The 23,945-nt window shown below is 35.9% G+C and overlaps 1 protein-coding gene across 3 annotated transcripts in view; it reads left to right on the top strand.

Annotated features, from left to right (window-relative positions):
* Positions 1-23,945, top strand: part of GASK1B (golgi associated kinase 1B) — a 57,880-nt gene that overhangs the window by 21,665 nt on the left and 12,270 nt on the right. For all 3 annotated transcript variants that reach the window (XM_063809965.1, XM_063809963.1, XM_001142375.7), the window contains one exon: positions 5,318-5,532. In XM_063809965.1, the coding sequence (XP_063666035.1) occupies positions 5,318-5,532 (215 nt within the window). The remainder of the gene's footprint in view (positions 1-5,317; positions 5,533-23,945) is intronic.

The following is a 23,945-nucleotide window of genomic DNA, read 5'->3' as shown; positions in this document are numbered from 1 at the left end:
TAAATTTAAATTTTAACTAATTTATTTTTTAGGCTTCTTCAAATCATAGGATGATTTTTTTTTGGGTGAAACATTGTAAATATATTCTTTTAGTAATTTTGATATATACGTTGTATTATTATTTATTATAGTCACCATTCTGTGCAATAGATCACTAAAGCTTATCCCTCCTGTCTAACCGAAATTTTGTACCTGTTGATCAACACTTTTCCCATCTAACCCCGTCTCCCAGCCTCTGGTAGCCACCATTCTACTCTCTACTTTTGAGCTCAACTTTTTTAGATTCCACATATAAGAGAGGTCATGCAGTATTTGTCTTTCTGTGCCTGTATTATTTTGCTTAAAATAGTGTCATCCAGTTTCATCCATGTTGTCACAAATGACAGGATTTCTCCCTTTTTAAAGGGTGAATAATAGTACTCCATTATGTTTATGTAACAAAACACATTTTTCTTATCCATTTTCTGATGATGGACACCTAGGTTGCTTCCATATCTTAGCTATTATAAGTAGTGCTGCAGTGAACATGGGAGTGCAGACATCTCTTCGGCATACTGATTTCAATTCCTTTGGATAGATACCCAGAATTAGGATTACTGGATAGTATGGTAATTCTATTTTTAGTTTCCTGAGAAACTTTCATACTGTTTCCCATCATGGCTGTATTAATGCATATTCCAACCAGCAGTGCTAAGGGTTCCCTTTTCTCCAAACCCTCACCAACACTTGTAATCTTTTTGTCTTTTTGATCATAGCCCTTCTAACAGGGGTGAAGTCATATCTTATTGTGGTTTTAATTTGCTCCAGGACAAGTCCCTAGATTCAGGACTTGTTTGGCCATATAAAATCTATGCCTATGTAATCTACAGACTCCTACCTCCCCACCTACTGTTTTTAAAAATCATGAAAACCTTATGGAGGTTTATTTCTTTTCGCATTAAAGTTTTCCTTCAATGCGTTGTTGACAGTTGTGATGGGGCCCAACAGAATTTGTTTCCTATAACAAAGATGCCACTCAAGTTTGACTGGCTTTTGTTTTCTTCAATGGGTATTATAGAGTTGTTTTTAATGAGGGACTGGAGCTGGACTGTCACTTGCTTTTTATCTTGTTCACAAGGAGTCTTGGAACATGGCCCGTGCAAGAGAAAGAACTTTTGATTTCAGAGCTCAAGACTTTTCTTCTTATTTTTGCTCAGTGACAAATGCTCACAGACATTCGTAGCTCCACCCAACATGCTTAGCATTCACCTATAATTCCACAAAACCGCTCAGCCAGTGCTCAAAGTGAAGGGCATTTAATAAATCTAGACAAAGAAGATTGTGTAAAGCACTCATTCTAAGTGAATTTTCATGTTCATCTTCTCAGAAGAATGTCTTCTTTGTGCTTTTGAATAAAAAACGACTTGGGAGAGCACCAAATTCAGCGGAAATATTCAGATTTCAGAAAAAAAGAAGCTTTCCTGGCAAGTCTCATTTTTTAGGACAGCTATATAACCTTTAATTCACATGAACACCCACATATCTTTTAAAACCCGCTTTCTCACCACTGTGACAGAATTTTATCTCTTCACTTGTTGAGATTTCTCTAGAGAGTCCAATACTGCATCATTTTGACAAACCTGAATGTGGAGAGATGAATGCTTCTCATCTCTGAAACACTTCAGGGTAAGTTGCTTTAACCAGTTTCCTGTTTTCAGAGGCTATTTTTCTGTCATCTCTTCAAATCCATCCAGGTTCATTTAATTCTTTCAAAAGCCTTATATTAACAGAAGTGGAATTCTCCTCAACAGTAGTACTCATTGCTCTGAGATCTGGAGTTATACTGACTGCTATTATTACCTGCAAGGGCCACACACACGTATATGTAGCAAGAAGGCCTGTATGTGGAAAGGAACCACAGCCATCTGTGACTCAGTCTGTCTTACTGCTCACCATGCTTTCTTCTTGTTCTCTGGAAATCCCCTTTCCTGAGGTGCACTGATTTCTAGCAGGGCAGGAAAGAATGTCTTTATGCGATAGTTGGCATTCAAAATATTTTGCTGAGGGGAAATGGATGAATTGGGAGAAAAACATAGGCTATTAATTGAAAACCAATTATACTTATCAGCTGAACACTTTATTTGGCAGTTTGAGGACACCTTTTTAATGAATAGTATAGAAAATGTATCATTCCAAAAATTTGGTGATCTAAAATAGAGAAATGGTGACTGACATACAGTATACCCATAAACTAAATTAGGGGTTAATGTATAGCCTGTAGGCCAAAAATGGCCCACTGCCCGTTTTTATTTTGTGAACTAAAAATAGTCTCTATAATTTAAATGATTGACAAAAATCAAAAGATTAGTGATATTGCTATAACCCTTGAGACTCATATGAAATTTAAGTTTCACCATACACAATAAAATGTTAATGGAATAGTTACAACCACTTGTTTATATATTGTCCATGACTGCTTTTGGGCTACACTGGAGTTGAACGGTTGCATAGTTGAATAGTTGTGATATTTTAGGCCCTCAAAACCTAAAATATTTACTCTCTGCCTTTTATAAAATTTGCTGATCACTGGGCTAGATTATTGCATTACAATTAAAGTGGTACTATTTAAAAATAATTAAACGAAATATTTATAGTATAATATTTAGCGAAATAATTATGACAAACTCTACATACAAGATGATCCCAAATAGCTTTTTTTCTTTGCATAATTTTTGCCTCTTTCTCCTGGTAGAAATGTAAGCTCCATGAAAGCAAAAAAACTTGACATTTATCTATTTATATATGTAGCTGCAGGTTCTAGAACAGTGCTTAGTGCACAGTAAATGCTCAAGAAATGGTAAAGGTCAGTTGAAGCCTGATGAATTATGTGATTATGTGATGTATATATGTAATAATCATCAGAGCAAAACCTTTCTGGGGCATGTGTTTATGTTAGGCACCATGCTGTGAATTTTAGAGGCACGATCTCATTTCTTCCTGATAAGGTCAGTTTTGAATGTATGTTGTTGCTTCATTTTACAGGTGAGAAAAACAAGGTTTAAAAAGGTTACATAACTTCTCTAACGTTACAAAATGAAGACATAATGTGACCAGAATTTTGTTGGATTCCAGAGTCTGAGCTCTAACCATAAGTTATACTCTTTAAAAAAAATTCTAGAAGCAGTTTACCTATTCAGATGAGAAAGAAAGGGATAGAAAAATAACTGGAGGTAAATATACAAATAACAACCAATTACTGGGAGATGAGGTTATAGGTGATTTTTATTTTCTTAGCTATACATTTTTATGTTTTTCTATATTTCATGAAATGAGCGGATTTACCTTTAATTAGTTTTACAATTAGAAACAAATGTTTCTAAAGGGAAGAAAAACAGCCCAGCAGGTTTCAATTGTTTATGTAGATCAATTTCCATATTTCTCCGAAGGCCTTATATGAATTGCTGAGGAAACTGCTGTCCTTCTGACCCGTGTGTTGATTTGTGTTGAAGTTCACTGTTAGGTTTCAACTCCTTTTGATTACTTTCTAGCCCTGAGCATGCAAAGTGCTGTTTGTGTGTATATAACTTTGGTTCAAAGACACTAATAGAAAGAGCTTCTTGGTGTTTATTTTTAGACGCCTGAAGTACACACGTTTGGAGGCTGTGTGTGTGTTTTCTATTTGTATTTGGTTATACTGGCCCAGTGCTGTCTTCCACAGCATGATGGATTGCTTTTACCTGGAATTTATTCTTTTAAAATAAATTGGCATGGTACTTGGGATATACACATTTAAAATTATCTGATATCTAAGAAGATAATTAGGCCCCAGGAACCCCAAATCATTTACTAAGGTAAAAAGACATTGGAAGGAGAGAGAGAGTGCTACAAATGAAGCTCTTTTGTTATGGCTCACATTTCTTTCTCTACTCTTCTCTTAGTTTTTTATCAATGATTGTGGCATATTTTTCATAATCCAATAGACTTTCCACATGCCCTGGCCTACATTGCAAGGCTAAAGGGAGAAAGATTTTTCTTTGAACAGAACTAGAATGCAAGTGATTAGAATGATTTAAGTGAATGCTATTCAAACTATTAAGGTTAGTATAACACCAAACTCAGGAGTGGTTTGAGAGGGGGACTGTTTCCTGTGTTAAAGACCGGAGATAAGAATTCTACAAGATGGCAAGACAGTAAGGTGGCAAAATAAAAGTTTCTAATAGGCCATAAAGTTATATATTGAGAACATGTAAGGCTATTTAAGAGAGGTTTTAAAAATTCCTGTGACAAGTCTGAACATTCTGGTTGTAATTTCAGAGGCCTCTGTTGTTCAGGTGTGTTAAGAATGAGTTAAGTGGGCTTTATTGGATCTTTGTAATTTAGTTGTTCTTATGAGGCACATCATTCTGATTTTTGAGTTATAAGCAAAGTTGCTCCACACCATCTCTTTGTGACTTTATTGGGCAGAAATGGGGGCTTGGGAATGATGTTATTGGTTTTAAGCTTAAAGTGTTGTTTAATGTGTCTGGATCATGGTCTTCCTTGTTTATGATTATTTCACTGGGGCTCATAATTCTTTGTAAAGTTTAGCAATTAAAGAAATTACATTTCTAAACTTCCAAGAGTGAGACAAAACAAATTGAGTGACAGGTTAAAAAAGATCATCTATGAACATGCAGTTGAAAAACTGACATTTGCTTAAATGCACTTTGTTGAGGTTATGTGTGAATAAATGATCCCTTACCAAGAGCACTGTTGTGCTTGCACAGTTTCTATCAGGAAAGAAAAAAACCTCTTGCCTCTTTTTTTCTGTCTTTGGAGATTATAGTGATTGGTGTGAACCATACAATTTCACTTTTAAATTTGCGACTTCTAAAAATTCTTTTTCTTCCTGACATCATAATGTGGCCTCAGAAAATCAGACAGTTGTTATTACAAATAAAGAGCAGCTCCACTCAGACATTGAATAGACAATTATAAATGTCTGGATTCTTTCCCTTTTTGTGGTGGCTGCTTTTAGATGTGGAATAAAACCACATTAACCATAGGACGTTGTTATTGGTGCTTAGTAGCCTATTCCTGCCACATCTATAAAATATCTTGTTTAAATTTTTTTTCATTGTCTAACAATAACTTTCTGCTTTATGAGACTTCAAACAGGAAGCATTGAGGTATGAAAGTATTAAAACTTCAGAAGACAAAGAGATCATAAAATATTGTCAAATTAAACTCTCACATTTGATAGGTGAACGTGAGACTGTGAAAGAGTGAACGACCTGCTCAAAGACACACCCTGAGTCAATAGTGTGCTGAAAGTGTGTTTGTTTTTCTGATTCTATAGATGGCCGCCCATGCCCCATCATTCTTTGGGATGCATCTTTATCTTCAGCAAGTAATGACACCCATTCTTCTGTTAAGCTCACCTGGGGAACTTATCAGCAGTTGCTGAAACAGAAATGCTGGCAGAATGGCCGAGTACCCAAGCCTGAATCGGGTTGTACTGAAATACATCATCATGAGTGGTCCAAGATGGCACTCTTTGATTTTTTGTTACAGGTAAGTTTATCAAATCAAGCAAATAGTTATCTAAGACTGGCGCTGAGTTATATTAGCCTGACACTAAGGAATGTTCAGCACCTGGAGTTTTTATGAGCTGGTGATAACTTCTATTAGCTTGGTGCAAAAGTAATTGTGGTTTTGGCCATAATGGCCAAATGTAGATGAGGCCTCCAGGTAGCAGGCTTCAGAGACAATACATTATAAATGTTTCTTATCAGACTTAAAGAGGTACCAGACTCTTAACCTCTCCTGGAGCAGGAAAAAGATCTGGAAAGGGAAGGGGATTCTCTACAGAATGTAGATTTTCCGCACAAGGGACAGCTTGGCAGGGCCATTTCAAAATATATCAAAGAAATACATCTTGGGGTAAAATACTTTGATTTCTTTCAGGGCCCACTGTCTGCCATGTTGGTATCTTATTGCTACAAAGAGAATCTGTTTTGTCGGTCTTAAGTTCTGTTTTAATGTTAATGCCGGTCAACTGTGCCTGAATTCCAAAGGGAAGAATGTATAAGGAGGCATGCCCAACCACCCATTGCCATCATGGCCTGAACTAGTGTTCAGGTTTACTTTTATTTTTTAATTTTAATTTTTTAAAAATTTCAATAGGTTTTGGGGGGACAGGTGGTGTTTTGTTACATGGGTACATTATTTAGCGGTGATTTCTGAGGTTTTGGTGTACCCATCAACTGATCAGTGTACACTGTACCCAATGTGTAGTCTTTTATCCCTCACTCTCCTCCCATTCTTTCCCCTGAGACCCCAAAGTCCATTGTATCATTCTTATGCCTTTGCATCCTCATAGCTTAGCTTCCACTTATGAGTGAGAACATACGATGTTTGGTTTTCCATTCCTGAGTTACTTCACTTAGAATAATGGTCTCCAATTTTATCCAGGTTGCTGCAAATGCCATTATTTCATACCTCTTTATGCATCAGTAGTATTCTATGGTATATATATACCACATTTTCTTTATCTACTTGATTGATGGGCATTTGGTCTGGTTGCATATTTTTGCAATTGCAAATTGTGCTGCTATAAACATGCATGTGCAAGTGTCTTTTTTGTATAATGACTTCTTTTCCTCTGGGTAGATACACAGTAGTGGGATTGCTGGATCAAAGGGTAGATCTACTTTTAGTTCTTTAAGGAATCTTCACACTGTTTCCCATAGTAGTTGTACTAGTTTACATTCCCACCAGCAGTGCAAAAGTGTTCCCTTTTCACCACATCCACGCCAACATCTGTTATTTTGTATTATGGCCATTCTTCCAGGAGTAAGGTGGTATCACATTGTGGTTTTGACTTGTATTTCCCTGATTATTAATGATGTTGAACATTTTTTCATATGTTTGTTGACCATTTGTATATCTTAAGAGAATTATCTATTCATGTCCTTAGCCCACTTTTTGATGGGATGGTTTCTTTTTTTTTTTTTTTTCTTGCTGATTTGTTTGAGTTGCTTGTAGATTCTGGATATTAGTCCTTTGTCATGCATAGTTTGCAAAGATTTTCTCCCACTCTATGGGTGGTCAGTTTACTCTGCTGATTATTTCTTTTGCTATGCAGAAGCCTTTTAATTTAATTAAGTTCCATCTATTTATCTTTTTTGTTGTTGTTGCTGCAATTTGCTTTTGGGTTCTTGGTCATGAAGCCTTTGCCTAAGCTGATGTCCAGGAAGGTTTTTCAGATGTTATCTTCTGGAATTTTTATGGTTTCAGATTTTATATTTAGGTCTTTCATCCATCTTGAGTTGATTTTTGTATAAGGTAAGAGATGAGGATACAGTTTCATTCTTCTACATGTGGCTTGCCAATTATCCCAACACCATTTGTTGAATAGGGTGTCCTTTACCCACTTTATGTTTTTGTTTGCTTTGTCGAAGATCAGTTGGCTGTAAGTATTTGACTTTATTTCTGGGTCCTCTATTCTGTTCCATTGGTCTATGTGCCTGTTTTTATACCAGTATCATATTGTTTTGGTGACTATAGCCTTATAGTATAGTTTGAAGTCAGGTAATGTGATGGCTCCAGATTTGTTCTTTTTGCTTAGTCCTGCTTTGACTGTGTGGACTCTGTTTTGGTTCTATGTGAATTTTAGGAGTCTTTTTTTCTAGTTCTGTGAAGAGTTATGGTGGTATTTTGATGGGAATTGCATTGAATTTGTAGATTGCTTTTAGCAGGATGGTCATTTTCACAATATTAAGTCTACCCATCCAAACTCACATTGGATGTATTACCATTGGTTTGTGTCACCTATGATTTCTTTCAGCAGTGTTTTGTAGTTTTCCTTGTAAAGATCTTTTACCTACTTGGTTAAGCATATTCCTAAGTATTTTATTTTATTTTTTGCAGCTATTGTTGATTTGATTCTCAGCTTGGTTGCTGTTGGTGTATAGCAGAGCTACTGATTTGTGTACATTAATTTTGTATCCCGAAGCTTTACTGAAGTCATTTATCAGTTCTAGAAGTTTTTTGGAGGAGTCTTTAGGGTTTTCTAGATATACAATTATATAATAGTGAACAGTGACAGTTTGACTTCCTCTTTACTGATTTGGATGTCCTTTATTTCTTTCTCTTTTCTGATTGCTCTGGCTAGGATTTCCAGTATTATGTTGAATAGAAGTGGGGAAAGTGGGATCTTTGTCTTGTTCCAGTTTTCAGGGGGAATGTTTTTAACTTTTCCCCATTCAGTGTAATGTTGGCTGTGGGTTTATCATAGATGGCTTTTATTACCTTAAGGTACGTCCCTTCTATGACAGTTTTGCTGTGGGTTTTAATCATAAATGGATGCTGGATTTTGTCAAATGATTTTTCTGCATCTGTTGAGATAATCATGTGGTTTTTGTTTTTAATTCTGTTTATGTGGTGTATCGCATTTATTGACTTGCTTGCATATGTTAAACCATCCTTGTATCCCTGGTATGAAACCACTTGATCATGGTGGATTATCTTTTTGGTATGCTGGATTTGTTTAGCTAGTATTTTGCTGAGGATTTTTGCATCTTTGCTCATCAGGGATATTGGTCTGTAGTTTCCTCTTTTTTTTTTGTTGTGTCCTTTCCTGGTTTTCCTATTGGGGTGATACTGACTTCATAGAATGATATAGGGATGATTCCTTCTTTCCCTATCTTATAGTGGAATAGTGTCATAGGATTGGTTACAATTCTTCTTTGAATGTCTGGTAGAATTCAGCTGTGAATCCATCTAGTTCTGGACTTTTTTGTTAGCAATTTTTTAATTACTGTATTAGTTAGGGTTCTCTAGAGGGACAGAACTAATGCGTTTGATGTATATATGAAGAGTTTATTAAGGAGTATTGACTCACACAATCACAAGGTGAAGTCCCACAGTAGGCCGCCTGCAAGCTGAGGAACAAGGAAGCCAGTCCAAGTCCCCAAATCTCAAAAGCAAGGAAGTTGACAGTGCAGCCTTCAGTCTGTGGCCAAAGGCCTGAGAGACCCTGGCAAACCACTGGTGTAAGTTCAAGACTCCAAAAGCTGAAGATCTTGGAATCTGATATTTGAGGGCAGGAACCATCCAGCATGGGAGAAAGATGAAGGCTGGAAGATTCAGCAAGTCAGCTCCTTCCACCTTTTTTGCCTGCTTTATTCTAGCTGTGCTGGCAGCTAATTAGACGGTGCCCACCCAGATTGAGGGTGGGTCTGCCTCTCCCAGTCCACTGACTCAAATGTTAATCTCTTTGGCAACATCCTCACAGACACACTCAGGAACAATACTTTGCATCTTTCAATCCAATCAAGTTGACATTCAACATTAACCATCACAATTACCATTTGAATACTACTGCTTGTTATTGGTCTGTTGAGAGTTTGTATTTCTTCCTAGTTTAATCTAGGAGGGTTGTATATATCCAGGAATTTGTCCATCTCCTCTAGGTTTTGTAGTTTGTGCGTGTAAAGGTGTTCATAGTAGCCTTGAATGATCTTTTCTATTACTGTGGTATTGGTTGTAGATTGCCCCAGGCTTAGAGGTCAATTCAGTTGGTTGGGGGCTTAGAATTTTATTTTTGGTTCACATTATCCTGCAATAATCATACTCATCATAGCTACCGTTTACTAAGGTATGAGGAATAGTCTTACCCCATTTGGGAGGTGAGTAAACTGAGGTTTGATGAGGTTAAGTATCTCACTCAAGTTCTTACAACCACTGAAGGCTGGAGCTGGGATTTGTTGGGATCTGTTGATGGTAAAAGTGTCTTCTTTCCAACATTCCATACTGTGTTTTAATGGTCAGTTGGCCATGTAACTTATTTTCCTTATTTTCTTTCCAGTTAAATTTATCGCAAATTTTTCATGAAGATTCTGCATTAGAGAATAATAAATATTGATCATCTACATAATTGTGTGACTCCTCACATTTTATAAGGCTTTCTTATGACTCTTTTCTCCCTTTGATAAATATCTCAGGACTTTCTCCACCCCCTTATTCTGATTACTCCCTTTCCCTTCGCCCATTTTAGAAAAAAACTTTTCCGTTGTTGCATTGTTAACTAGTATCTTGTGGAAATTTAGGATGGCCTTAGAACATTTGGGGAACATTATCCTTTTGTTAGTTCATTATTTTATGAGTGTGAGTAGGAGGAAGAAATTGCAGAGGGACAAAAATGTAGGAAGAAAACCAGTTTAGTACAGAGTCACAGTCTACGAAATAGGAACTTTGATGGAGGAGAGAAGGATCTCTGATGTCAGTGGTGCAGAGACACCAGCAAGGACTGAACTGGGGAGTAAGACATTTGACTTGGCAAGGAGGTGGTCAGCAGCCACCAAGTTCTGCCTCCTTAAAGAGTGTTCAAGGGTCCTGATACGGGGCTGTAACTGGTTTTAAGCATTATATATGCATTATCTCATTATTCCATTTTATTAATGTACTAGTTCTGTGAAGTAGGCATCCTTTCTCCATTTTATAGGTAGGACTGAAGCACAGAGAAGTTATTATCAAGAACTATGAAGAGTCTGGGATTTTACTTTACTTGGAAGCTAACAAGGTAGTCTGCCACAGGTTGATAGACATTAGCAGAAGATATGAGACTCCTGGGTCAGAGACAAATGACTTTATTACTTATGATATAGCAGGTGGCATCAGTTTTATGCTCCCTTGCCTCTCAAGTTCTATTGGGGTGATAGAGTGGCCTTGGTGAATGCTTCAGATAGTGTGTTTATGTCACTGCTGAGAGACTCTAAGCTTAGGAAACCCCCCATTCTCTAAGGGGCTGCTAGTTAACCTGCCCAATATTTGCCTCAGATGGATACATTATCTTTATTATCTTTGTCAGGAAACAAATCTGCCCTTCATCTCAGAGGGAGATATTCTCTGGTGTGCTAACACTCTTAAAAATACATGCAGAGGCCGAGCGCGGTGGCTTACGCCTGTAATCCCAGCACTTTGGGAGGCCGAGGCGGGTGGATCATGAGGTCAGGAGATCGAGACCATCCTGGTTAACACGGTGAAACCTCGTCTCTACTAAAAATACAAAAAATTAGCCGGGCATGGTGGTGGACGCCTGTGGTGCCAGTTACTTGGGAGGCTGAGGCAGGAGAATGGCATGAACCTGGGAGGCGGAGCTTGTAGTGAGCCGAGATCGCGCCACTGCACTCCAAACTGGGCGACAGAGTGAGACTCCGTCTCAAAAAAAAAAAAAAAAAAAAAAAAAAAGCAGCATGCAGAACGAAATCTAAGATGTGCAGAAATGCCATGAAGAATTGTCTCTCAACAATTATCTAACTTGTTCAATGTTACATAGCTAGTAAGTTCCTAAACAGAGGTATCATCAAAACTGGCTGATGGTGGATTCCATATTTTTAGCCATAGTTGTATAACTACTACCAAGTTATCCTTGGATTAATGAAACAAGTCAATACGATAAAATGTAATAGTAATAAAGTGGAGAATGAATGAAAATACCTAGAGTGAAGTAGGTAAAAGTTCTCACTATGAGGTCAAGTGTTTGGGGAGTGGTAAGCAGAGATACTGAAGTACTTGAGAATGATTAGGACAATGGAAAGTAAATTTTGAACCTGGCAGTGAAGTCTATGAGAACGGACCTTGAGGTTTGAAGCTGATAAACATAAGAGCTAACCTATTGTGAATAGAGGGCAAACCCTTATGTTTTCTAGTGACATGTATTTTAATTCTGAACCTGTCAACTAAATCTCATTCTACCCTACTGCCTTTATCATTTTCTTTTCTATTGAGGGAAGCTCCATTTATGCAACATCTATTGTGTGTTATAGTGAAGAAAACAACCACAATGGTAGCAAAGTAGTACAATATGATTATCCTCACTGTCCCACTCTAAGTTTTTTAAAAACTATTTCGTTAAGAAAATATAGTGCATGAAACGAATGATATATCCAAGGATTGCTGGATGACATAATGTAAGGTCTAATTTTTATGAGGTCAAAAGAGAAGAGCACTTTGCCATAAAATAGTGGAGGAAGAGTTTGAGTAGGATTGTAGGCTGTCAATGATAGAGCGGATAGGGAAAAGCATGAGTAAGAATATAAGACTGGTACTGTTCTTATAACATTCAGGGCATTCTAAATATACCATTTGAAGCAGAGAGTTCTTTGAGGGGAGTAGTAATGCTTGCTGCCTCTAAGAGATATGGTTCCTCAACATAGAGGAAGAGAGATGTTTCTCCAAGATGTCTGTTTACTTTGTAACTTTCTACTGTTCATACATGTTCCTGACTGAGCAAGAACAAATTCCAGCTGATCCCCAGTCTTCTTCTGAGTGCATCTGCAGCTTTAATCATTATCTTGCCTATTGTCTGTGGTCTTGAGGACTTATCTGAACATGTGAAATCACTATTAGGAGTTTTCAACAAAAATAAATATTTCAAATCTGTTGCCCCCTCTGCCTGGGGTGAGAGGGCCTTTCTCTTTTTTGATGCTCCATAAGGTTGAGGTCTCTGCAAGACTTTACTAGAATTTACTCAAATTGTAACACCAAGATTGGAGCTCTGGATTTTAGCTATGGCTAAAGCACAAAGCTAAAATCAGAAGTTAATCTGATTATTAGAAGTTAATTTGGTTAGTATTTACAAAAGTAATACTATTTGTCAAATTATATATTCAGGGATAGCAATTGAGAGAGTGGACTTACATATTTTGTTCATTCAATATTTATTTATTTCCCACAGTGCAAAATGTAAGAGGCTAATTTCTTGTAGATGTTGCGGCATTTTACAATTTCAATAGTAAGGTATGAAAGTACCTCTTTCCTTTTCTCTTACCAACTGTGGGAAGTGGAAAGCAAACTAATATTTTTGCTAATCTTGTAGATGGTGATGGGGTGTTATTTATATTTTTCAGTTTTTCATTTTGAGTGATATTGAGGATATTATATTTTCTTTCCCTTTTTAAAAATAGAGACAGGGTCTTGCTCTGTTCCTCAGGCTGGAGTGCAGTGGTGTGATCATAACTCACTTCAACCTCAGACTCTTGGGCTCAAGTGATCCTTCCACCTCAGCCTCCTGAGTAACTGGGACAACAGGCATATGCCACCACACTTTTTAAAAAATTCAAAAAAATTTTTTTAGAGACAGGTCTCATTATCGTGCCCAGCCTGGTTTCAAACTCCTGGGCTCAAGCGATCCACCCACCTCAGCCTCCCAAAATGCTGGGCTTGAGCCACCACACCCAGCCTCTATTTTCAAATATTTATTGATTATTTATATTTTACTTTCTGTGAATTGCTCATTCAAATCATTGTGCTTTTTTATTGCATTCTGTAGCTTTTTCTTATTGATTGGTAAAACGTTTTTGTATATCAAGAAAATTAGCGTTTGTCAATCCTATGTCTTAAATAATTTTTCTTACTTTGTTGTTCTTCTTTTGACTTGGCTTACAGTAGATCTTACTCCAGAGGAGTTTTACTTGTTTTTAATAAAATCATATCTTGATTCTTTTACTTCCTGTATTCACCATCATACAAGATTTTTTTAAATTTAAATTTAATTTTTTTTTTTTTTTGAGACAGAGTCACAGAGTCTTGCTCTGTTGCCTAGGCTGAAGTGTGTTGACATGATCATAGCTCACTGCAGCCTCAGTCTCCCAGCTCAAGGGATCATCTTGCCTCAGCCTCCTGAGTAGCTGGGACTATGGGTATGCGCCACCATGCCTGGCTAACTTTTTGATTTTCAATAGAGACGGAGTCTCACTATGTGGCCCAGGCTAGTCTTACCAAACTCTGGAGCTCAAGTGATGTTCTTGCCTTGTCCTCTCAAAGTGTTGGGATTACAGGCATGAGTCACCATGCCTGACCATAAAATGCCTATAGAACAATATCAATCAAAAAATTGTATTGAATAAATAAATAAATAAATGGACACACTTAGGCCATTTTTCGTGAATGCCATAGTAAATAGTTATTATTATCTATACACTCTTTCTCATCAATTACACTGAGAATTTTATTTTAAATCAGAATAAATGCTTCATTTAAATGGTATTTAGGAATGTATTGGATGGATATTTGTGAACAATATTAGAAAAGTTATGCCTGAAGCAAACTAAAATCACTTGCTCTATGATGCCAGAGCCAGAGCAAGGGAATACAGAACCCAGTTGTTAATTTTCTGTACACAGCATTCTTTTTGTTTCACCCAGTTAACAAATCTACATTCACAAAGGCGATGCCATTTTACTGGGTCTGTAAAATGTGAGAGAAGCACAAATAATCTTTTATTCTTGAAACGTGGGGGTATAAACTGCCTAGACAAAAATTCACCTCCATTAGGATGACAAAGAGAAGTATTCTAGAGAGTGTTTGAGTCTCCAAGATTTGGTCAAACTTCTCTCAAAAGATTATATAAAATAACAGGAGCACATTCAGGAGGTAGAAAACTTGCTTTTTGACCAAAGAGACACTGTATTGTGTCACTGTATTGTATTGCGTTAGGAACTGGGACTCTGCAGTCAGTTGCATTTCAGTCCCATTTCTGCTACTACTGATTTAACCTCAAGAAGTTGCTTGAACCTCTCTCTGCATTGGTGTCCTCATCTGTAAAATAGGAATAATAATGGTGCATATATAGAGAGCTATTGAGATGATTAAATATTTTTATATACATAAAGCATTTACAATGATGCCTAGTACATGGTAGGCACTCAATAAGTATTACTTATGAATTAAGCAACTGATCATCCAGAAATAAGCGTAGAAATAAGTAAGAATTAAATAAACTAAATTATTTTATCATTATTTTTATTTATTAAATTATAAGTCATTCCCAAATAATTTCATTTGGACTTAGGTACTTATAGGACTTCGCCTATTAAGTTTTAATTATTTTTGACTAGTCTGTCTTGACAAACTGTAAATTTCTCAAGGGCAAGTCCCTGTCTTTTTCAACTTTGTAACAATTCTATCAGCAGCAGAGTGTCTGGAAATGTCACTTACACAGGGCATGGTTTATTGAAAAAAAAAACTAGTTATATTAAAATAGTAAGTCTAAAGTATCAGATTAACAATGTTGAAAGTAAAAGATATAAAGTGCTCTCACAATACCCGTATATTTAGTTTTGTTAAAGGAAGAGAATTAGAAGTTTAGAAAATAAAAGAATCAAACAGGTAAAAAATATTTAATATTTTCACTGTTTGATGGCTTCTTCATATACTTACATTTTCTAAGAATAACTGTTTATTTAATGATAAATTAATGGGTGTTAACATAGAGGAGGACCAACAAAGATATGTCTTGGGAGATATCTTTTTCTACCGTCAAAAAAAGGCTGCATGTATTTCTTTTCACTTGATTGTAGCAGACTTTTCTGAGCTCTTATCTGCTCCAGACACTGAGTAGGTTTAGTGCTGGTAATAAAAGATGAATGAGACCATTTCCCAGCCCTCAGGAGTTATACAATCTAGTAGAAGGGACAGATAATCACAGCAGAATATAGCAGGTGCCATAATTAAAAGTAATATTTTATAGAAAGAAATTTTGAGAGTGTAGACAGAAAATGTGACATGTAATCTAGAAATGAAAAAACCTGCAGAAATTAGGTGAGTACAAGAGACGGGAAGAGAGTCTATAAGAAAGAGGAATTTTAGCAAAGGGTTGAGGGTTTGAAAAAGTTCATTGAGTGGGAGAAATGGTGCTTACAGAAATATCCTGTTCCCTAAAGGTGGTTTTCTTTCAGATGGCTGCAATAAACTTATATTCATAAATTCAATAGACAACAAGAATATGAGTTGGTATGCCTTGCCTCCTAGATTTGTCTCTTTTAACTTAACTCTGTCCTCCTAATTCTTACCTGACTTCTAAAGAATTATTTCCTGAATCTAATGAATTAGATTAAGAGGTGTTCATCTTTGTCCTGCTTTCTCCTATTTTTGATTCTGTGCATTATTTTTTTCCCACTTAACGGTGTGATAAAAGTAAGAATAAAAATTCCAACCAATCATTGTTGAAGCAAGAGGGAACTTATTACTGTTCATGGAAAGATCTTTGTTTCTGAAGGAACATTCTATGTGCATAACAAAGAAAGATTCCAACTATGGCCCCCTTGATAGATGATGAGGATTTTTCTCCTGCTTGATGGTCAAGGGTCTTGCTGCCAGCTTTCAGAGGCGAGTGAGGAAACACACTCACAGTCAGGTGCTATGACAGCAAGAGACATAGTGCTCCAGGGTCCTGGACATTGGGATTTCAAATAGTTTGGGTTGGTTTTATTGCTTTGCTGAATCAGAATACTGCCAAACTAAATGACCTCTAGCCATGTATTTATTGGTAAGTTCAAGCAAACGAATGAAATAGTTTCACATTTGTTTTCAAGCAAACAGTGAGAGATGATGTAGTTGGATGTTGCCTTGGCTTCAAGTAACAAAGAAAGTCTGGGATTAGTTGTCAGTATTGGGTAGCATGCTGAACTGGTGGATCTAGGAAGCAAAAACTGTCAAGAATCAGAGGGTTTAGAGAGCAATATATTTCTGCTTTTTATTGTTTTTGAGGCATCTTCCCAATTTCTTTTCATGGAGGTAATTAGAGTGGTTCACTTGGTCACAAGGAATCACTTACTAAGGTAAAGGATATGGGAATGTATGATGCTAGGGATTAAAAATGACAAATTCCAAACTTCTGGGTATGGACATGCTAAGCACTGAACAGTATTGTGGTTATTATGGACTTTTAATAGTGTACAACTAAGTTTGTCAAAAATGAAATTCAAAAGTCTGACTTAGACACAGTTTCTACTATATGTATTTCCATAGTTTGTCACTAGAAGAAATTATTTCAGTATTGATGATGTTACTTAAGATAATTAATGACACTACTTAATAAAATAATGATGTTATCTTACTTAAGGAAGCTTCAGAAGACTTTCCAAATTATCTGGCAGCGTTACAATCTTATTCTTCTGAGTACTGCTTGCAATAAGTGAGCATATTGGCCAGAAAACTTGGTATTTATTGGGCACCTATGATGTGTTCATTGCTTTATATGTTTAGATGTATAGAGACAGGGAAAGTGATATAAAATAAGTACATATGCAGATCTACTTATGATATCAAGGAACATTTTTTGCAGGGAAATAATGTAAACAAATGGTAAAACATGACAAAAAAGTAGAATTTTATCAAAGAAGGGTTTGGGCTATTTTAATATTAGTAACAAGGAAGTTTGACTTATAGTTTTATTTTATTCAATTATTTTATTATGCTAAGTTTAATTTATGACACTGTATTTTTAAACACATAATCACATTTCAGGAGACAGCACAAAGGATTTCTTTTAATGCATGTGTAGGTAAACAATAATTTACTTTAATAGCAAGTGGTCACTTCATCCTCTCAAACTTGATGTCTAGAAGTAAATTTGTTACCTCATCACCCAACAATTTGTCATCTTGACTGGCCTATATTTATTCATGACATTACTATTTTTAAAATATGCCAGGTTTGAGATTTTTGTGTCCTCTTTTAATCTTTCTCTGCTTAGTGTTTCATATTCAAGTAGCAGCGAACTTTGATGCTCCTCAAAATCATTCCTGTCACTTTTTCCTTTTCATTTCTATTAATGTTACCTCAGTCAGACTTTTTCCAATGTAGATCGGGATGCTGTAAGAGCCTCTTAACTAATCTCCTGGTCTTTAGTCTTCCCCAACTGCCAATTAATGTGCAAATCATTGCTTAATTTATCTTTCCTATTTCCCTTTTAATCATATTGCCACTTGCAAAATAAAATCTCTAAAGACTTCCATTTGATTGGAAAATAAAGTTTAAATTTTTAGAACATTAAAAAATTATTATGGAAAATTAAACATATGCAAAAGTAGACGGGATATTATAATAAACCCCTATGTGCCTGTCACTCAACTTCAACAATTATCAGCTCATGATCCAGCTTGTTAAATCTCTATCTCTGTCTACTTTCCACATCCACATTAATTTCAAGAAAATAATTGGCATTATATTATTTCATCTGTAAATATTTCAGTATGTATCACTAGAAGATAAAACACATAAGCACATTACTATTATCACACACAAAATAAAATTGAGCAGTGATTTAGTCAAATATCCAATCAGTGGCCACATTTTTGTTTCATAAGTGTCATTTATATATTTCAGTTTGTTTATTTGAATCAAGATTTAAATAATGCCCACACTTTGTGATTGGTTGGTGTGTCTTCTAATCAATGGACTTCATCTCTATATCTTCTCTCTTCCCTTTCAATAGCTTGTTGAAGAAACCAGATCGTTTGTTTTGTAGAGTTCACACTCTCGATTTTGCTGGTTATACTTTTGTGGTGCCTTTCTTTTGCCCTTCCTTTGTCTATGTTCCCTATAGATTGGTGTTGAATTGATGATCAAATTTAGATTTGATTTATTTTGTCAAGTCTTCTTTGTAGATAGTGGTGTGTTCTTTTATCAGAAGACATCATATCTGGTTAGTCCTTTTTCTGATAATAGCAGCTATTGATGTTCACATTGATCCACCAGTTCACTGGGAATTGAAAAATGGTGATATATTAATTATATCATTAATTCTTTATTTATTAGTTAGACTACTTCTTTAAAGAGAAATTTCACTTCATGTCCTGTTTGGTTATCCAGGGGTACAGTTTATATAGAAAAAAAATAGCATTGCTTTTAATAAATCCAATGACCTAATTTGCTGACTTTCCAATCTTGTCTGCCACTAGTTCCTCATAAGGTGTGTGTGTGTGTGCATGTGTGTGTGTTGTAGTTTGGTCTATCCACTGTTGATTAAATATGCCTCACACTCTTGTTCATGGTCACCACTGCCTTTAGTGGTAGAGATTATATAGGTCTTTCTTTGAATGTTCTACAGTGTGGAGCTGCTCATTATGGTATTTGGTGCTGTAAGAAACCACAACATCGGCCGGGCGCGGTGGCTCACGCTTGTAATCCCAGCACTTTGGGAGGCCGAGGCGGGCTGATCACGAGGTCAGGACATCGAAACCATCCTGGCTAACACAGTGAAACCCCGTCTCTAGTAAAAACACAGAAAAATTAGTCTGGCGTGGTGGCGGGCGCCTGCAGTCCCAGCTACTCGGGAAGCTGAGGCAGGAGAATGGCGTGAACCCGGGAGGCGGAGCTTGCAGTGAGCCGAGATCGCGTCACTGCACTCCAGCCTGTGCGACAGAGCGAGACTCCGTCTCAAAAAAAAAAAAAAAAAAAAAAAAAAAAGATAAATACAAAGGCACTGACCTATGAATCTCCCTTTTGGGCATTAACATCATTTTTCTAGTGGAGACTTGACTTTTAAGACCACATTCTCTCACTTCACATAATTTAAGCATTTTTTTCATGAAGGCAACTTTAAGAAAAAGAATAGCCTAGCCACCCTAACTCATGTTCATTATAGAGGCATAGCTTATGAGATACCTGTCCTCAATAACCAGAAGGTACTTCTGAATGTTTTCTGATACATTCTGGTTATTGAGGCCCAGTATCTCATAAGCTATGCCTCTGTAATGAACATGGGTCATTATAACATGTGCTGGTACACATCCTTTTCAGACTGATCTTTGTCTCAAAGCATATCTCTTCCATTAAGAAACATATAGATTCCTCATATGTCTGCTTCCAACTTGAAAGCCTCTAGAACTTAATACATTCTTTCCACCTACTATCTAGCACTCATGCTTAGAGATTGCTGGCGTTGTTTTTCTAAAGCCTCATCTGCATAACATGTAGACTAGAAAGTTGGTGAACATAAGTCTTTGCTCTTGAATCCGTCTGAATTAAAGAAGGAAATGTCTGATCAAATATGTTATATTTATAATTTCAAATAGCTAAGTGACAACCAGTTGAGCATTACTGGATTCATTCTAATTTTATTATTAATCAAAACTGCAGTATATATTTTTAAATTTTATGTTTCTTTTGCTTATTTCCACCCTTGTGGTGAATTTTTTAGACTATGTTGAAATTGATCAGTGCATAGTTAGTATGCTTCAGTTGTAAGTCTAGTTATAGACATAGCTGGGCTAGAAAGATGAGAGACTTGAGGAAGCCTGTGTGATTTCATAAATAATCATTTGAGATTCAAACATTTTTTAACGTATTGCTGGGACTAGCTTTTGGGATTGGCTTCTTCACTAAGCCTGTGCCATTGAACCATAGACAGTCTGAAACCAACCTTGATGGGTATGCTCGAGCAAAGCAAGAGGTCAAAGCACTGAGCCTCTGAGTAAGTCTGGTAGGGTGCAAATATAACAGTTTTGGAAAAATGAACGTGATAGTGTTTTCATAGGAACATCTGAGAGGGCAGGCAGATACTCATTGGGCTCAATGTATATGGTTTTTGTATGTATTTTTTAAAATTTATGACTCATGATTGGCTAATGAAGAAGTATATTCAGAGAGGGTTAAGGGTTAAGTGAGAGCTGGTTCAACCAGTGCAAAAGTAGGATACGTATTCTATTAGTTTCATGCTCTTCCCAACCATATTCATGATGTTTATGGACACATATCACTAAGAGACATATGGAGCTTCCAAGAATTATTACTGTTGTATGGTCAAATTGAATGGAACTGTTTGGGGCATGGTTTTTGTGTGCCTTTCTGCGAGTCCATAAGGGCAAAACTATTTTCACGGTAATACTGAGACCTTTGGTTTTTCACTTTTTTCAGTGTTGATATATGCAGTAGTGGTTAAATCTGTTGATGCTTTAGCATGAATAAAGGCAGGCACCAAACTATACCGGTGGTCATTGTACTCTTCACTGCCACTGCAGTCACAGGAAGAAAAATAGCACATGAAATAAATGCCAGATTCCCTTAAAATTTTTCTTGAAGCAATGAAAATCTATTAATTTTTAAAAATCTCTACCTGTAAGTCCCTGTCTTTTTAATATCCTGTGTGACAAAATGAGAATGTGTAAAGCACATCGACTGTATCCCGTAGTGCAATGGTTGTCTTGAGGAAACCACTTATGTAATTGTTTGAATTGTGAGCTGAACTAGCTGCTTTTTTCATTAAATGCCATTTTAACTTGAAAGAACAATTCCACTTCTCTCATTTGTTTGGAAAGTATAGCAAGTTCCTTTAAAATATCTTATTTATATTAACATATGATAGATTATTTTTATATGAATTTAATGCATACTTATTTTTTAAATTCTTGGCTTTAATTTTTCATTTAATATGGTAAATAACCACAAATGAATACTCTTAGGGGGTCCTCAGTAATATTTAAGAGTGTCAAAGAATTCTAAAATCAAAAGTTTGAAGACCACTGCTCTAGGTTATCTTTTCTGAAATAAACTCCCTTTTGTCTATATAAGATCTAGTAACTTCAAAGGTATTACATTTCTGTGATTCTAAGATTCTGTGATTTTAAGATTTTGAGATTGCCACAAAAGGATGGGTAGGGGAAAACAGACCTTTTAGTAGATAGCTATCTGCATTCTGCTTCAATGAGTGAGCTGAGTGGAGCTGGTATGCGTTCTTTGATTTCTTTCAACAAACATTTATAAAGTACCTGCACTGTATAAAGTATAATGCTGGTTGCTATAGAGAATACCCAGTGAATCATTCTTAGAGGCATTAAGTTGTAATCTTCATGAAAGCAAGAACTTTGTCTTTTCTAGCAGGGGAAGCATCGTGGTAGGCAGGCGGATGTTTTTGAAATCCACACGAGTCACTCGTTTTATCTCCTTAGGCAGGTTGCTATCCTCTCTGAACATTTTTCTTCAATTGTAATATGGGGAAAATATATACTATTCTGGATTATTTTGATGATTAGGAACTTTTAATGTAAAGTGCTATAGCAGAGTTCTGAAATATTTTAGCAAGGTTATTTAAAGGGCTTGATTTTGTAGCTGTTTTCTAACCCAAGGAATATAGAAACACAGAATGGAAAATTCTATATGTATATGTAAAAGTAATTTTTAAGAAAAGTTTAACTCATGAAAGCAAAATTTATTTTTAGTGGCCAGAAAATAATTAGGCTGTCAAAATTAATTTATTTTTTCAAAAGAGAACTGATTTTTGTAAAAAAGTGTAAGTTAAAATAGCTATTAGATTTGTTTGCTACATTAGGTTCTGTTAACCATAACCAAAACTGAGTTTTAATATAGTCATTTAGCTTATCTTTACTTATTTTTGTCATTTTCCTTTAAAAATCTATATTATAGAAAAAATTGATAGAAATTCTATATTAATAATAAAAGTAATACACATCAAGTTAAACAAAAGAAGGTTTTCAGTGATACTATTCCTTCAGATATAAATGAACATGTTTTACTTGTTTCTAATTTGATTTTATAGATTTAGTTCCAAATAGTAGTGCTTTACTTCACTGAAGAAGGCATTTAAATATTTTATTACAATAAGATTATTTCATTTCCATGTTAAATTTATTGCCTAATAGCAATTCATTCTATAAATCAGAATTTCATAAAATGCAAAAATTTTTTTTTAGTCTGAGTGTTCTTTTTAAATCTTTACAGGAAAATGGATGTGTCTTTGACAGAGACTATTTTCATGTATCTCTGCTTGTGCAAATTATAGAACATAAATTTTCTTTCTCCAAAAATAGATTGTTGCTTGCCTGGTGACTCCAGTCTTTCTGTGGCATAGTGATGTTTGGCTTCTGGTTCTTATTGAGAGGTGCAGTATATGGATTTTAAACATTGCAGCTATAGAAATCGATCCAAATGTATAATAACCTTAGAATATTTTTACTTATACGTAAAGAAATACTGTGTCATTACGTGTCATTTATTAATGTGGAAGAAACTAGAGATTCTTCCCTGGGTTGGTATACACTGACATTTATTTTTAAACATGGAATTCTAAAGTAGAGGTGGAATAGAGCAATGAATGCTCTTTACAGAGGCAGAGGCACAAGGGAGCCTATGCCGATTTTTAGATTTCTATATTGCAGACTATTTTTACATTTCTCTTCATTCATCAACTGCTCTTCAAGTCACATATGCATGCTCACTAATTTAACAGGCACCTGTTGTCATGGCAGCAGAGAACAAAAATGAAATTCATTATTTTATGCGGTGAGAGTTCGCAGGTGATACAGGTGCTGGCGGGGGTGGAGCGGGGGGGAATACTGTGGGCTTTTGCTTTGTATAGCTCCCCAAGCAAGAGGCTGTGTCTATATTAACAAGTGCCATGGGATTGTGGGATTGTGGGATTTGTCTGAGGTTGCATTCTCTACAATCTAGTGTCCCTTTATACATTCATTAGACTACGTGGGGCCAACTCTAGTTCTATTGATAATATGGGAACCATACAATGGTTTTCATCAAGACAAATTCATGTAAAGGGATTTTCCAGTGTAAGTTATTAGCTGATAAACAAATAAGTCCATGTGTTTTTGCATCTGTCTGTCTGAAGGGATGCTGGTAATGATAATGATTCTCACTGTCTTTTTCCCTTTTTGAAATAATTAAAATAATTGTTGAAAATGGAACTTTTTTCTAAATGAGATATCCAATGAGGTAACTTGGATTGAAAGAAATCTTCCAGAAAACTGCTAATTATAGAAAAGCATTTCCTTTGGTTATTTCTGTCAACCTGCCTAGTATGTATTTATTGAATGCCTGTTACATACATGGCATTATGGCGGACCCTCTGTGAGATATGAGAATTCGTTATCCATGGTTAGTTAATTTAAACCCACATAAAGAAACTAACCAAAAGCACATAACAAGCACAGGCCATTCCATTATTTGGCCTGTTCAATTTTTTTGCACCTTATTCAGTGTATGCTGCATTTAAAAAAATCCGTTATCTTGATAAGCCACCATCATTTTGTTTATTTGACTCTTCCCAATACAAAACAGTGCTTTGGAGGAGCATTGTAAATAGCCAAATACAAAGTGGGTGCCAACTTTCAGCAGGGTTCATTCAATAACAAACATTTATTGAGTACCTACTATGTGCTAGGCATTGG

The sequence above is a fragment of the Pan troglodytes genome, chromosome 3, assembly GCF_028858775.2.
Source record: "Pan troglodytes isolate AG18354 chromosome 3, NHGRI_mPanTro3-v2.0_pri, whole genome shotgun sequence".
Taxonomy (NCBI): domain Eukaryota; kingdom Metazoa; phylum Chordata; class Mammalia; order Primates; family Hominidae; genus Pan; species Pan troglodytes.
This window is presented reverse-complemented; position numbering and strand designations above follow the sequence as displayed.